The 16,655-nt window shown below is 43.5% G+C and overlaps 1 protein-coding gene across 1 annotated transcript in view; it reads right to left on the bottom strand.

Moving 5' to 3' along the window:
• sdc3 (syndecan 3) overlaps positions 1-16,655 on the bottom strand; it is a 44,860-nt gene that overhangs the window by 9,987 nt on the left and 18,218 nt on the right. The window contains 2 exon segments of the mRNA XM_031793266.1: positions 903-1,679; positions 3,610-3,703. Coding sequence (XP_031649126.1) covers positions 903-1,436 — 534 coding nt within the window. The 5' untranslated portion in view covers positions 1,437-1,679; positions 3,610-3,703.

Below are 16,655 nucleotides of genomic sequence, written 5' to 3'. Positions count from 1 at the left end.
TGTGTGTGTTTATGCGTGTGTATGTGTGTGTTTGTGTGTGTGTATGTGTGTGTTTATGCGTGTGTATGTGTGTGTTTTAAGCGTGTGTATGTGTGCATTTATGTGTGTGTATGTGTTGTGTTTATGCGTGTGTGTGTGTGTGTGTGTGTGTGTTTTATGCGTGTGTATGTGTGTGTTATGCGTGTGTATGTGCGTGTGTATGTGTGTGCTTATGCGTGTGCTTATGCGTGTGTATGTGTGTGTATGTGTGTGTTTATGCGTGTGTATGTGTGTGTTTATGCGTATGCATGTGTGTGTTTATGCGTCGTATGCGTGTGTATGTGTGTGTTTATGCGTGTGTATGTATGTGTTTATGCGTGTGTATGTGTGTGTTTATGCGTGTGTATGTAATGTGTTTATGCGTGCGTGTGTGTGTGTGTGTTTATGCGTGTGGATGTGTGTGGTTTATGTGTGTGTATGTATGTGTTTTATGCGTGTGTATGTATGTGTTTATGCGTGTGTATGTATGTGTTTATGCGTGTGGTGTNGAGAGAGAGAGAGAGAGAGAGAGAGAGAGAGAGAGACAGAGAGAGAGAGAGACAGAAAGAGGGACAGAGAGAGAGAGCAAAATAAAAAGAAAGGGGATTGAGAGAGAAAGACACAATTACCATGTCAGTTCAGATAGATTGGTGATTGGGAAAGGGGATACCTAGTCAGTTGTACAAACTGAATGAGAACCCAAATAAACGTCACATTATCTCCAGAAGCTGTGGAGTGTTTCAGCCTATTTAGCTGGATGCTAATCATGTAATTAATCATTAACGATGCTACTAACGAGGAGCCTCGCTCTTAACGAGGACCACCTGTGTCTCTCACTCCACATGTGATGGATAAATACACACAGGATACACACAAACACACACCATTGTCGTAGAAGGCTGCTGTGGGCGTGTGCTCCTCTCTGTGGGTGCGGCTTTAATAGGCGTGGTCACCAGAACACTGGGCCTAAAGGGGGCGGAGCTAGACCTCTCAGTTAGGGCTGGGCCAATCGTAGTGGGTGGAGCTGTTGTCTTTGGGAGGGGTGTGGTCTCTGTATCTGTAGTGGTCACTTCTTCCTCTTCTTCTTCTTCTGTGGTGGTCTCCATAGGCATACTGGTGGTGGGGTCTGGGGACAGGTAGACATCCTCGTCCTCTTCTTCTGTGGTGACCAGGTCCTGCACGCCACTAGAGGGTGCTACACTCTCCGCCAGAGGCGTCGCTGTGCTGGTGGTCGCCATGGGAACAGCCGCCGGGCCACGGGGTGAGATGGTGGTCTGGGCGGCTCTCGCTCTTTCACGTTCTCTTTCTCGTTCCCTCTCTATTTCCCGTTGCCTCTCTCTCTCTCTTTCTCTCTCCCTCTCCTTTTCTCTCTCCCTCTCTCTATCCCTCTCCCGCTCTCGTTCTCTCTCCCGCTCCATCTCCCTTACTCTCTCTCTTTCCCTCTCCCTCTCCCTCTCCCTCCCTCTCTCCCACTCTATCCCACTCTCCCCCTCTCCCTCAGTGGGTAGTGGGGTGGGGGAGAGCGTCGGGGTTGGGATTGGGCTCGGCTGCAGGTGGGGCTGAGGGGGCGGGGCCAGTAGCCTGGGTGGTGGAAAGGGGAAGGGGCTCCTCAGTGCTGAAAGACACACCCACCGCTGTAGGGTTGACCTTCATCTCTGGAACTATGGAGAGAAAGAAAGAGGGAAGGAGATGAACTGTTAAAGGGATTAACTGTTAAACTAGTTATGAACAAAAAAACGTATTAGAGTGAGAGGAAATGAGAGAGATAGAATGGCTAAACACAGTCATAGAAGCTAATCTGAAACAGAAATAGAATGGCTAAATACAGTCATAGAAGCTAATCTGAAACAGAAATAGAATGGCTAAACACAGTCATAGAAGCTAATCTGAAACAGAAATAGAATAGCTTCTATGACTGTATTTAGCCATTCGATTTCTGTTTCAGATTAGCTTCTATGACTGTATTTAGCCAATCTGAAACAAACAAAGGCCTCTTACAAATAAGCGTTATGGAGGTAATTCTACACACACACACACACACACACACACACACACACACACACACACACACACACTAGACACAGAACACACATACTCAAAGCAAAACACACACAATGGCCTGTCTGCATGAGATCATCTGATCTGCTGTCTGTAATCAGATTACTGTAAATAAGATCACTTAGTCTGGGTGGAGATCTGGCTACTGGGAGGGTGTGTGCACGCGTTCAGTCTGAGTGTTCAGTTCCTGTGCCCAGTTCCTGTGTTTCGTTAATGCAAGGCCGTGTATGTGTGTGTTTATGCGTGTGTATGTGTGCGTTTATGCGTGTGTATGTGTGCGTTTATGCGTGTGTATGTGTGTGTTTATGCGTGTGTGTGTGTTTATGCGTGTGTATGTGTGTGTTTATGCGTGTGTGTGTTTATGCGTGTGTATGTGTGTGTTTATGCGTGTGTATGTGTGTGTTTATGCGTGTGTATGTGTGTGCATGTGTGTGTTTATGCGTGTGTATGTGTGTGTTTGTGTGTGTGTATGTGTGTGTTTATGCGTGTGTATGTGTGTGTTTAAGCGTGTGTATGTGTGCATTTATGTGTGTGTATGTGTGTGTTTATGCGTGTGTGTGTGTGTTTGTGTGTGTGTGTTTATGCGTGTGTATGTGTGTGTTTATGCGTGTGTATGTGCGTGTGTATGTGTGTGCTTATGCGTGTGCTTATGCGTGTGTATGTGTGTGTATGTGTGTGTTTATGCGTGTGTATGTGTGTGTTTATGCGTATGCATGTGTGTGTTTATGCGTGCGTATGCGTGTGTATGTGTGTGTTTATGCGTGTGTATGTATGTGTTTATGCGTGTGTATGTGTGTGTTTATGCGTGTGTATGTAATGTGTTTATGCGTGCGTGTGTGTGTGTGTGTTTATGCGTGTGGATGTGTGTGTTTATGTGTGTGTATGTATGTGTTTATGCGTGTGTATGTATGTGTTTATGCGTGTGTATGTATGTGTTTATGCGTGTGTGTGTTTATGCGTGTGTGTGTTTATGCGTGTGTATGTGTGTGTTTATGCGTGTGTATGTATGTGTTTATGCATGTGCATGTATGTGTTTATGCGTGTGTATGTGTGTGTTTAAGTGTGTGTATGTGTGTGTTTATGCGTGTGTATGTGTGTGTTTATGCATGTGCATGTATGTGTTTATGCGTGTGTATGTGTGTGTTTACGCGTGTGTATGTGTGTGTTTACGCGTGTGTATGTGTGTGTTTATGCGTGTGTATGTATGTGTTTATGCATGTGCATGTATGTGTTTATGCGTGTGTATGTGTGTGTTTACGCGTGTGTATGTGTGTGTTTATGCGTGTGTATTCCCTGTGTTTAATTTGACCTCAGATTTGGGGTTGGGAGTCAGAGCTGCAGATTTAAACACAGCAGCTGTCACCTCTTAAACCAACAGGCTGCAGAGAACTCCCACACACACAATCTAACATAGGCCCACTACACGTTCAAACATGCCTATGTTAGATTGTGTGTGTGTGTGTACATAGGCCCCCTACATGTTCAAACATGCCTATGTCCACACACAAACACACACACACACAACAAACTCACAGCCAGATCCAGAGCCTGAGAAGAGGTCTTCGTCATCATAGAACTCATCTCCAGAAGAACCTTCTAGATCTATATACGGAACCCAGGTCTGACCCTGGAGAGAGAAAGAAAAGACAGAGGTTATTCTTCTCTCTGTTTGTTTGTTTTGTCCATTTCATCCATCATAGAAAACTTAGTTAGATTAGACTACTTTCAGAATGATAAAGCCAAAGAGATGAGAGAGGAACTATCCATTAGGGAAAAAGAAGAAGAGACAGAGACTAGAAAATAGAAGAGAGAGATGGACCATTATCTTCCATTAACAGGAGAGAGAAGACAAGGCATCTGTTTCTCTCTCTCACACGAGAGACTGTCAGACTGTTCTATTGAGTTGTATAACTGACCACTATTGAGTTGAATATAAGTACTATTGTAGAATGTGAACCGAAGCTGAAAGTTTGGCAGGCCAAAGTTGTTTTTAGTCCTATAATGGCTTAGAGATGAGAGCTGTTTGTTGGTAATCTCAATAAGTAGATGTTGGATACATAACAATGTCTGTCATATTTTTATACAGCCCAGAAACACTGTTTCACCTGAGAGTTACATACAGTCAGAAAAATAGCAACCGATGAGAGAGTCATTTCATTATCAGCATAAAACCAAAACACACCGCAACCATACTACACCGCAACCATACTGCACCGCAACCATACTGCACCGCAACCATACTGCACCGCAACCATACTGCACCGCAACCATACTGCACCGCAACCATACTACACCGCAACCATACTACACCGCAACCATACTGCACCGCAACCATACTGCACCGCAACCATAGTACACCGCAACCATACTGCACCGCAACCATACTGCACCGCAACCATAGTACACCGCAACCATAGTACACCGCAACCATAGTACACCGCAACCATAGTACACCGCAACCATAGTACACCGCAACCATAGTACACCACAACCATAGTACACCACAATAATCCAGGTAGGTAACATTAGAACAGCTTATCTACATTTTGAAACAAACTGAGATTCAAACAAACGCAGATAAACAAGCTGTGCACTGCGTTTGACTTTTAACTGGGATTTATGCTACTGTCTGATCCTGTGGTCGTGTTGTGATGACCTAGCCACCCCAAGCTCAGGTCAAGAGAAAGGTGACAGGGTTAGGGTGAGCTCCCGGCCTGAATGTCCTCACCTCCACCCTCTCTGTCCTTCCCCAAAACGGTTAAGTCGTTTACAGCTGAGGACAAGCCACTTCATACGGCTTTGGGGAATAGGGACGTTACACATGGAAAGATGTGGGGTGGTTTATGGTAGATATGATAGGTTCAGGGTAGATACTGTAGATTCTATTCGGATAATTACTGTAGTACTATCAGCTAGCTTCCTACTGTTCATTATAAACTGTTGTGTAAACAGTCATCATATCTTAAAGTCAACCTCTGGCAGGCAGGAAGAAACAGACAGACACACAGACACACACAGACAGACAGTGAGGTTAGCTAGTGTAATCCCACTGCTCTCTCTGCCTCCAGGAAACACAAAGGAAACCTGATGCCACTGAAAGCCAATTAAACCATCATGCAATGTAGAAACTAGAAACCTGACCTCAGTGTGGCTCTACTTGCTTCACTGTGGACCGTACTAGAACCACATTTCAACTGGAACGCTATTCACTTTATAATGCACTATTTCTGGCACCCTATCCCTGTATAGTGTCCAGCTTTTGGTCAGAAGTAGTGCTTGCTCCTCTTATAGTGCACTACTTTTGATGCGCTGTGCTTTAGTTATAGTGGTAGTGCACTACATGGAATAGATTGTCTCTGAGTGATTAGTGCTTTTTGAGGTCAGTTTATTCAAAAATAATCACGTTTTTCTATTTCGTTTTTGATACTTTTTTAAAACATTGAATACATTATGAAATCATTACTTTAAGGTTATTTGAGCTTTTGAATGGAAATTCCAAAGCCAAAAATAGTGTACATTCAAATGCCAAAATATTGAAAACATTCCATTGTCTCTGTCAGGTCCACATTGGGTATTCATCAATAGAAAAATAGGAAATTACTATGAAAAATTACAATTCTCAGGTTTGTATATGTATTTCTTAGATTTTAAAGTCATTATCAAATCAAATTTATTTATATAGCCCTTCGTACATCAGCTGATATCTCAAAGTGCTGTACAGAAACCCAGCCTAAAACCCCAAACAGCAAGCAATGCAGGTGTAGAAGCACGGTGGCTAGGAAAAACTCCCTAGAAAGGCCAAAACCTAGGAAGAAACCTAGAGAGGAACTAGGCTATGAGGGGTGGCCAGTCCTCTTCTGGCTGTGCCGGGTGGAGATTATAACAGAACATGGCCAAGATGTTCAAATGTTCATAAATTACCTTTATGAACATTTATGAACACGGCAGCTTATTACAACGTATACTTCATTTTTTTGTAAATACTTGTTAGAATATTGTTTACAACACAGATTTAATTTATTGTTTAAATTAAAGTACTCATAAAACACAGTCTTCTATTCACAAACATCACACAAATATTGTGATATGATGTGTTGGCCATATCACCCATCTCTAGTTATCTCATCTCTGATCAGGCAGTAGCATCCAGCCAGCTAGACAACCATCTACCGTTATCTCTGATCAGGCAGTAGCATCCAGCCAGCTAGACAACCATCTACCGTTTTCTCTGATCAGGCAGTAGCATCCAGCCAGCTAGACAACCATCTACCGTTATCTCTGATCAGGCAGTAGCATCCAGCCAGCTAGACAACCATCTACCGTTATCTCTGATCAGGCAGTAGCATCCAGCCAGCTAGACAACCATCTACCGTTATCTCTGATCAGGCAGTAGCATCCAGCCAGCTAGACAACCATCTACCGTTATCTCTGATCAGGCAGTAGCATCCAGCCAGCTAGACAACCATCTACCGTTATCTCTGATCAGGCAGTAGCATCCAGCCAGCTAGACAACCATCTACCGTTATCTCTGATCAGGCAGTAGCATCCAGCCAGCTAGACAACCATCTACCGTTATCTCTGATCAGGCAGTAGCATCCAGCCAGCTAGACAACCAACACTCACTGTACAGTCTTTGAGTCATCCTACTTAGTTAGGCTAGCCTAAGTATGCTGCAGACCTGTCTGAAAATAATTGTACTAGTTCTTCAAAGTACATAAGGTATATATTCAAGACTGCTTATTACTACAACTATCAATCGGGCAGAGCTACCTCACGAACGGTCACTAACCCTCGTCTGTACATTCCGCTCTTATGCGGTCTGTGTGTAGACCATCCGTCTCTGTCCAAGCCAGGGAGAACAGGTGCAATGGATTATGGTCATTGTAGTTAATAACCACGTTTCTACGCTGAACTAGTTTGAATATTTGCCTAATGAAAACTCCCAGCGTCCCACATACAGTAGTTCTTTATTTAATTTCTCTAGAGAAATGGCGCGCTGAGCTCACAAAATAACTGGTCAATTAGTTGTTTAATAACTCAACACTACCTCTGAGATAGAACTATAAGAGATCGAAAGATATAGGTCCAAATGAAAGTTCTTTACAAATGGGAGAATTACTAAATGTTGTTTTGATTCTCTGAGCAGGTCTGTAGAGAAACAACATTCACATGGGAGTCTGGAAGTTTGAAAGTAGGCAGTCTGAAAGTAGACTGAACCTTTATTTTATTGCAGGGCTACTGTTACTAGCAAACCCAACAATCAGTCAGCACTGAAACCGTTCATGGCAGCAGTGTGTGTGTGTGTGTGTGTGTGTGTGTGTGTGTGTGTGTGTGTGTGTGTGTGTGTGTGTGTGTGTCTATAGCAAGGATCTGTTTTACAATGAGGCCCGTTGCTAGGAGCAACCTCTGCCTTTCACAGAAATTCACATCTCCCACAGTGAGGCAACCACACACACAACCTTAAATGAACACACAGGCAAACACAACTTATACGAACACACATGACTGTAACTAAATAGGCAGGAGTTACGTAACACCAAATAAACAACCCAAAAGTTAAAAACAGACTGTTTCTCTCCTCCAGCTCTCTCGCCCTTCATCGGTCTCCCTTTATCTTTCCTTTCATCTGTTTTTCTCCCTTATCTATCCCTCCTTCTCCCTTTATCTCTCTCTCCCACACCCTCTCTCCCAATCCTTCTCTGATTGTTGTTGGAGCTGTGTCAACAACCCCCTCCTTCCTCTCCTCTCATCCTCCCATCTTACCCCTCCTCCTCGGGCTAGCTGTGAGACTGTCCCTTGAAGAAGCCTCTCACATACCACCCCTGATTATAAACACACACACAGTGTTTCACACCTGCTTTGTCTCCCTCTGTGTCCAGTCTGAGTAAGCATGTAGGTTATGTCTGTGTGTGTTTATGATGTGAGAGAGAGATAGAGGACAGAGAGATGCATGTCTATATGTATGCATCCTTTATGCTTATTCTGTTTATCCTTCTACAGTAATGTCTCTCCATCCGCAGGGTAAATATACATGAGTGCATATTACAAGTGTAAATGTATGGTATGACCTCATTCTGAAGTGTGTTACTCTGTGTATAATGACAGGGTGTGTGTACATACGTATGTCTGTGCTTGTATAAACAAGTATGTAATCACAGGGTTTGTTTGTGGTGTGTGTGTGTGTGTGAGTTGTGTGATTTTGGGTGGCGAATACAGCCGAGGCTGAAGTATCTCTGCACACAGACAACCAGGAAAGTCGGCTAAAAACAGAAGCACATGTACGCTATACAACACAGGATAATTAACACACAATACAATGCATTATGATGTGGTTATAATGAATGTACTTGTCATGAGCATGTATGACATTCTTATAATGTCTTATGAACATATCTTGAAGTGTAACAAATATCTTGAACACATGGATGTTAAAGGCAGGATCAGAAAGGTCAAGTGTGCCAGCGAACGCCTGCATTGCTACATACAAGTCAGTCTTTGTTTCAAGTCAAACTTGTGGTGTTCTTTCAGAATGTTTAGGAAAGTTAGCTGGCTAACTCTTTCCTCCTGTTTTGTGACAGTTCTACCCCTCCGTAACCCCACCCTTATTCAATGCACTGTAATGTGTCGACTGTAGCAGATAGAACTGTAGTGTATAGAGCAGAAACACTACATGACAGGGAGTCACATGTTTATCTATCCATTTGGTTCCATGACGTTGCACCCTCCAGTCTAGAATAAGCCCCTTTGTTTTTGAAGTTAACTGTTGTTATAAGTTGCTGTTTGAATGACATGTTATTTTAAGTCCAGGCTTTTCTTGTCTTTACTGTTTTCCAGTGTGTGTGTGTGAGAGTTTGTGTGCGTGTGTGTGTGTGTGTGTGAGTATGTGTGTGCGTGCGCGTGTTTTTCTGGTTTCTAACAGGTTGATCCTGCTAGGTCAACCAGCTCCCTGCTCTCTCTCACAGAGACAGGGAGCTAAACTGTGATTCACATCAAAATACATATCCTGCTACACCGGACTAGAGGCTAGTGGTTCATAACACAGTCTGCTACACAGGACTAGAGGCTAGTGGTTCATAACACAGTCTGCTACACAGGACTAGAGGCTAGTGGTTCATAACACAGTCTGCTACACAGGACTAGAGGCTAGTGGTTCATAACACAGTCTGCTACACCGGACTAGAGGCTAGTGGTTCATAACACAGTCTGCTACACAGGACTAGAGGCTAGTGGTTCATAACACACAGTCTGCTACACAGGACTAGAGGCTAGTGGTTCATAACACACAGTCTGCTACACAGGACTAGAGGCTAGTGGTTCATAACACACAGTCTGCTACACAGGACTAGAGGCTAGTGGTTCATAACACAGTCTGCTACACAGGACTAGAGGCTAGTGGTTCATAACACAGTCTGCTACACAGGACTAGAGGCTAGTGGTTCATAACACAGTCTGCTACACAGGACTAGAGGCTAGTGGTTCATAACACACAGTCTGCTACACAGGACTAGAGGCTAGTGGTTCATAACACACAGTCTGCTACACAGGACTAGAGGCTAGTGGTTCATAACACACAGTCTGCTACACAGGACTAGAGGCTAGTGGTTCATAACACACAGTCTGCTACACAGGACTAGAGGCTAGTGGTTCATAACACACAGTCTGCTACACAGGACTAGAGGCTAGTGGTTCATAACACACAGTCTGCTACACAGGACTAGAGGCTAGTGGTTCATAACACACAGTCTGCTACACAGGACTAGAGGCTAGTGGTTCATAACACAGTCTGCTACACAGGACTAGATGCTAGTGGTTCATAACACACAGTCTGCTACACAGGACTAGAGGCTAGTGGTTCATAACACACAGTCTGCTACACAGGACTAGAGGCTAGTGGTTCATAACACACAGTCTGCTACACAGGACTAGAGGCTAGTGGTTCATAACACACAGTCTGCTACACAGGACTAGAGGCTAGTGGTTCATAACACAGTCTGCTACACAGGACTAGATGCTAGTGGTTCATAACACACAGTCTGCTACACAGGACTAGAGGCTAGTGGTTCATAACACACAGTCTGCTACACAGGACTAGAGGCTAGTGGTTCATAACACACAGTCTGCTACACAGGACTAGAGGCTAGTGGTTCATAACACACAGTCTGCTGCACAGGACTAGAGGCTAGTGGTTCATAACACACAGTCTGCTGCACAGGACTAGAGGCTAGTGGTTCATAACACACAGTCTGCTACACAGGACTAGAGGCTAGTGGTTCATAACACAGTCTGCTACACAGGACTAGATGCTAGTGGTTCATAACACACAGTCTGCTACACAGGACTAGAGGCTAGTGGTTCATAACACACAGTCTGCTACACAGGACTAGAGGCTAGTGGTTCATAACACAGTCTGCTACACAGGACTAGAGGCTAGTGGTTCATAACACACAGTCTGCTACACAGGACTAGAGGCTAGTGGTTCATAACACAGTCTGCTACACAGGACTAGAGGCTAGTGGTTCATAACACACAGTCTGCTACACAGGACTAGAGGCTAGTGGTTCATAACACAGTCTGCTACACAGGACTAGAGGCGAGTGGTTCATAACACACAGTCTGCTACACAGGACTAGAGGCGAGTGGTTCATAACACAGTCTGCTACACAGGACTAGAGGCTAGTGGTTCATAACACAGTCTGCTACACAGGACTAGAGGCTAGTGGTTCATAACACACAGTCTGCTACACAGGACTAGAGGCTAGTGGTTCATAACACAGTCTGCTACACAGGACTAGAGGCTAGTGCTTCATAACACACAGTCTGCTACACAGGACTAGAGGCTAGTGGTTCATAACACACAGTCTGCTACACAGGACTAGAGGCTATTGGTTCATAACACACAGTCTGCTACACAGGACTAGAGGCTAGTGGTTCATAACACACAGTCTGCTACACAGGACTAGAGGCTAGTGGTTCATAACACACAGTCTGCTACACAGGACTAGAGGCTAGTGGTTCATAACACAGTCTGCTACACAGGACTAGAGGCTAGTGGTTCATAACACACAGTCTGCTACACAGGACTAGAGGCTAGTGGTTCATAACACACAGTCTGCTACACAGGACTAGAGGCTAGTGGTTCATAACACACAGTCTGCTACACAGGACTAGAGGATAGTGGTTCATAACACACAGTCTGCTACACAGGACTAGAGGCTAGTGGTTCATAACACACAGTCTGCTACACAGGACTAGAGGCTAGTGGTTCATAACACACAGTCTGCTACACAGGACTAGAGGCTAGTGGTTCATAACACAGTCTGCTACACAGGACTAGAGGCTAGTGGTTCATAACACACAGTCTGCTACACAGGACTAGAGGCTAGTGGTTCATAACACACAGTCTGCTGCACAGGAATAGAGGCTAGTGGTTTATAACACACAGTCTGCTACACAGGACTAGAGGATAGTGGTTCATAACACACAGTCTGCTACGCAGGAATATAGGCTAGTGGTTTATAACACACAGTCTGCTACGCAGGACTAGAGGCTAGTGGTTCATAACAGTCTGCTACACAGGACTAGAGGCTAGTGGTTCATAACACACAGTCTGCTACACAGGACTAGAGGCTAGTGGTTCATAACACACAGTCTGCTACACAGGAGTAGAGTATAGTGGTTCATAACACACAGTCTGCTACACAGGACTAGAGGCGAGTGGTTCATAACACAGTCTGCTACACAGGACTAGAGGCTAGTGGTTCATAACACAGTCTGCTACACAGGACTAGAGGCTAGTGGTTCATAACACACAGTCTGCTACACAGGACTAGAGGCTAGTGGTTCATAACACAGTCTGCTACACAGGACTAGAGGCTAGTGCTTCATAACACACAGTCTGCTACACAGGACTAGAGGCTAGTGGTTCATAACACACAGTCTGCTACACAGGACTAGAGGCTATTGGTTCATAACACACAGTCTGCTACACAGGACTAGAGGCTAGTGGTTCATAACACACAGTCTGCTACACAGGACTAGAGGCTAGTGGTTCATAACACACAGTCTGCTACACAGGACTAGAGGCTAGTGGTTCATAACACAGTCTGCTACACAGGACTAGAGGCTAGTGGTTCATAACACACAGTCTGCTACACAGGACTAGAGGCTAGTGGTTCATAACACACAGTCTGCTACACAGGACTAGAGGCTAGTGGTTCATAACACACAGTCTGCTACACAGGACTAGAGGATAGTGGTTCATAACACACAGTCTGCTACACAGGACTAGAGGCTAGTGGTTCATAACACACAGTCTGCTACACAGGACTAGAGGCTAGTGGTTCATAACACACAGTCTGCTACACAGGACTAGAGGCTAGTGGTTCATAACACAGTCTGCTGCACAGGAATAGAGGCTAGTGGTTTATAACACACAGTCTGCTACACAGGACTAGAGGATAGTGGTTCATAACACACAGTCTGCTACGCAGGAATATAGGCTAGTGGTTTATAACACACAGTCTGCTACGCAGGACTAGAGGCTAGTGGTTCATAACAGTCTGCTACACAGGACTAGAGGCTAGTGGTTCATAACACACAGTCTGCTACACAGGACTAGAGGCTAGTGGTTCATAACACACAGTCTGCTACACAGGAGTAGAGTATAGTGGTTCATAACACACAGTCTGCTACACAGGACTAGAGGATAGTGGTTCATAACACACAGTCTGCTACACAGGACTAGAGGCTAGTGGTTCATAACACAGTCTGCTACACAGGACTAGAGGCTAGTGGTTCATAACACACAGTCTGCTACACAGGACTAGAGGATAGTGGTTCATAACACACAGTCTGCTACACAGGACTAGAGGATAGTGGTTCATAACACACAGTCTGCTACACAGGACTAGAGGATAGTGGTTCATAACACACAGTCTGCTACACAGGACTAGAGGCTAGTGGTTCATAACACATAGTCTGCTGGTCACCATAGCAACACCCACCCGTAGCACGTGCTCCAGCAGGTATATTTCACTGGTCATCACCAAAGATAACACGTCCTTTGGCAGCCTTTCCTTCCAGTTCTCTGCTGCCAATGACTGGAACAAATTGCAAAAATCACTGAAGCTGGAGACCCATATCTCCTTCACTATCTTTAAGCATCAGCTGTCAGAGCAGCTTACCGATCTCTGCAGCTGTACACAGCCCATCTGTAAATAGCCCACCAACTACCTCATCCCCATATTGTTATTTATATTTGCTCTTTTGCTCCCCAGTATCCCTACTTGCACATCATCATCTGCACATCTATCACTCCAGTGTTAATGTTAAATTATAATTATTTTGTCACTATGGCCTATTTATTGCCATTCCTCCCTAATCTTACTACATTTGCACACACTGTATATAGATTTTTCTATTGTGTTATTGACTGTACATTTGTTTATCCCATGTGTAACTCTGTGTTGTTGTTTTTGTCAAACTGCTTTACTCTATCTTGGCCATGTTGCAGTTGTAAATGAGAACTTGTTCTCAAATAAAAGGTTGATCCATCCTCAGTTCTCTCCTATCACAGCCATTAAACTCTGTAACTGTTTTAAAGTCACCATTGGCATCATGATAAAAATCCCTGAGCAGTTTCCTTCCTCTCCGTCAACTGAGTTAGGAAGGGCGCCTGTATCTTTGTAGTGACTGGGTGTATTGATACAGTGCCTTGCGAAAGTATTCGGCCCCCTTGAACTTTGCGACCTTTTGCCACATTTCAGGCTTCAAACATAAAGATATAAAACTGTATTTTTTTGTGAAGAATCAACAACAAGTGGGACACAATCATGAAGTGGAACGACATTTATTGGATATTTAAAACTTTTTTAACAAATCAAAAACTGAAAAATTGGGCGTGCAAAATTATTCAGCCCCTTTACTTTCAGTGCAGCAAACTCTCTCCAGAAGTTCAGTGAGGATCTCTGAATGATCCAATGTTGACCTAAATGACTAATGATGATAAATACAATCCACCTGTGTGTAATCAAGTCTCCGTATAAATGCACCTGCACTGTGATAGTCTCAGAGGTCCGTTAAAAGCGCAGAGAGCATCATGAAGAACAAGGAACACACCAGGCAGGTCCGAGATACTGTTGTGAAGAAGTTTAAAGCCGGATTTGGATACAAAAAGATTTCCCAAGCTTTAAACATCCCAAGGAGCACTGTGCAAGCGATAATATTGAAATAGAAGGAGTATCAGACCACTGCAAATCTACCAAGACCTGGCCGTCCCTCTAAACTTTCAGCTCATACAAGGAGAAGACTGATCAGAGATGCAGCCAAGCGGCCCATGATCACTCTGGATGAACTGCAGAGATCTACAGCTGAGGTGGGAGACTCTGTCCATAGGACAACAATCAGTCGTATATTGCACAAATCTGGCCTTTATGGAAGAGTGGCAAGAAGAAAGCCATTTCTTAAAGATATCCATAAAAAGTGTTGTTTAAAGTTTGCCACAAGCCACCTGGGAGACACACCAAACATGTGGAAGAAGGTGCTCTTGTCAGATGAAACCAAAATTGAACTTTTTGGCAACAATGCAAAACGTTATGTTTGGCGTAAAAGCAACACAGCTCATCACCCTGAACACACCATCCCCACTGTCAAACATGGTAGTGGCAGCATCATGGTTTGGGCCTGCTTTTCTTCAGCAGGGACAGATGGTTAAAATTGATGGGAAGATGGATGGAGCCAAATACAGGACCATTCTGGAAGAAAACCTGATGGAGTCTGCAAAAGACCTGAGACTGGGACGGAGATTTGTCTTCCAACAAGACAATGATCCAAAACATAAAGCAAAATCTACAATGGAATGGTTAAAAAATAAACATATCCAGGTGTTAGAATGGCCAAGTCAAAGTCCAGACTTGAATCCAATCGAGAATCTGTGGAAAGAACTGAAAACTGCTGTTCACAAATGCTCTCCATCCATCCTCACTGAGCTCGAGCTGTTTTGCAAGGAGGAATGGGAAAACATTTCAATCTCTCGATGTGCAAAACTGATAGACATACCCCAAGCGACTTACAGCTGTAATCGCAGCAAAAGGTGGCGCTACAAAGTATTAACTTAAGGGGGCTGAATAATTTTGCACACCCAATTTTTCAGTTTTTGATTTGTTAAAAAAGTTTGAAATATCCAATAAATGTCGTTCCACTTCATGATTGTGTCCCACTTGTTGTTGATTCTTCACAAAAAAAAAAAAAAGTTTTATATCTTTATGTTTGAAGCCTAAAATGTGGCAAAAGGTCGCAAAGTTCAAGGGGGCCGAATACTTTCGCAAATCCAAAGTGTAATTAATAACTAAACCATGCTCAAAGGAATATTCAATGTCTGCTATTTTTTTTTTTTTACCAATCTAGCAATAGGTCCCCTTCTTTGAAAGGCATGGGAAAACCTCGCTGGTCTTTGTGGTTGAATCTGTGCTTGAAATTCACTGCCCGACTTAGGGACCTTAAAAGATAATTGTATGTGTGGGGTACAGAGATGGGTAGTCATTTAAAAATCAGGTTAAACACTATTATTGCCCCCAGAGTTAGTCTATGCAACTTATTATCTGACTTGTTAACCTCAAGTGTAGGGGGCAGTATTTTGATGTTTGGATGAAAAACGTACCCAAATTAAATGGCCTATTTCTCAAGCCCAGAATCTAGAATATACATATAATTGTCGGATTAGGATAGGAAACCCTCTAAAGTTTCCAGAACTGTCAAAATATTGTCTGTGAGTATAACAGAACTGATATTGCAGGCGAAAACCTGAGGAAAATCCAACCAGGAAGTACTGTTTTTCCTGAAACCTCTCTGTTCCATTGCATGCCTTCCCTCCATTTAAAGGGATATCAACCAGATGCCTTTCTCTATGGCTTCCACATGGTGTGAACAGTCTTTAGACATCGTTTCAGGCTTTTATTCTGAAAAATGAGCGCGAACGATCACAGTGCGTCAGTGGATGGCTGGGTGCCAGCAGAGTTTTGCATGCGCAACAGATTGGAGCAGACATTTTCTCTCTATCCTATTGAAAAAGCTACGGTCCGGTTGAAATATTATTGATTATTTATTGTAAAAACAACCTGAAGGATTGATTATAAAAAAAGTTTGACATGTTTCTACGGACTTTACGGATACTATTTGGAATTTTCGTCTGCCCCGTCATGAATCCTTGAGCCTGTGGATTTCTGAACAAAACGCGCCAACCAAATGGAGGTATTTTGGATATAAAAATAATCTTTATGGAACAAAATAAACATTTATTGTGTAACTGGGAGTCTCGTGAGTGCAAACATCCGAAGATCATCAAAGGTAAGCGATTCATTTTATTGCTTTTCTGACTTTCGTGAACAAAAAGTCTACTTTGCTGCTAGCTGTTTGGAATGTTTAGTCTGCTGAGAGAGATGTCCTAACATAAACGCTTAGATAGCTTTTTCTGTAAAGCTTTTTTGAAATCTGGCACGCCAGGTGGATTTAACAACAAGCTACGCTGTGTTTTGCTATATTGCACTTGTGATTTCATGAAAATTAAATATTTTTGGTAATTT

This window comes from Oncorhynchus kisutch, linkage group LG17, assembly GCF_002021735.2.
Source record: "Oncorhynchus kisutch isolate 150728-3 linkage group LG17, Okis_V2, whole genome shotgun sequence".
NCBI lineage: Eukaryota > Metazoa > Chordata > Actinopteri > Salmoniformes > Salmonidae > Oncorhynchus > Oncorhynchus kisutch.
This window is presented reverse-complemented; position numbering and strand designations above follow the sequence as displayed.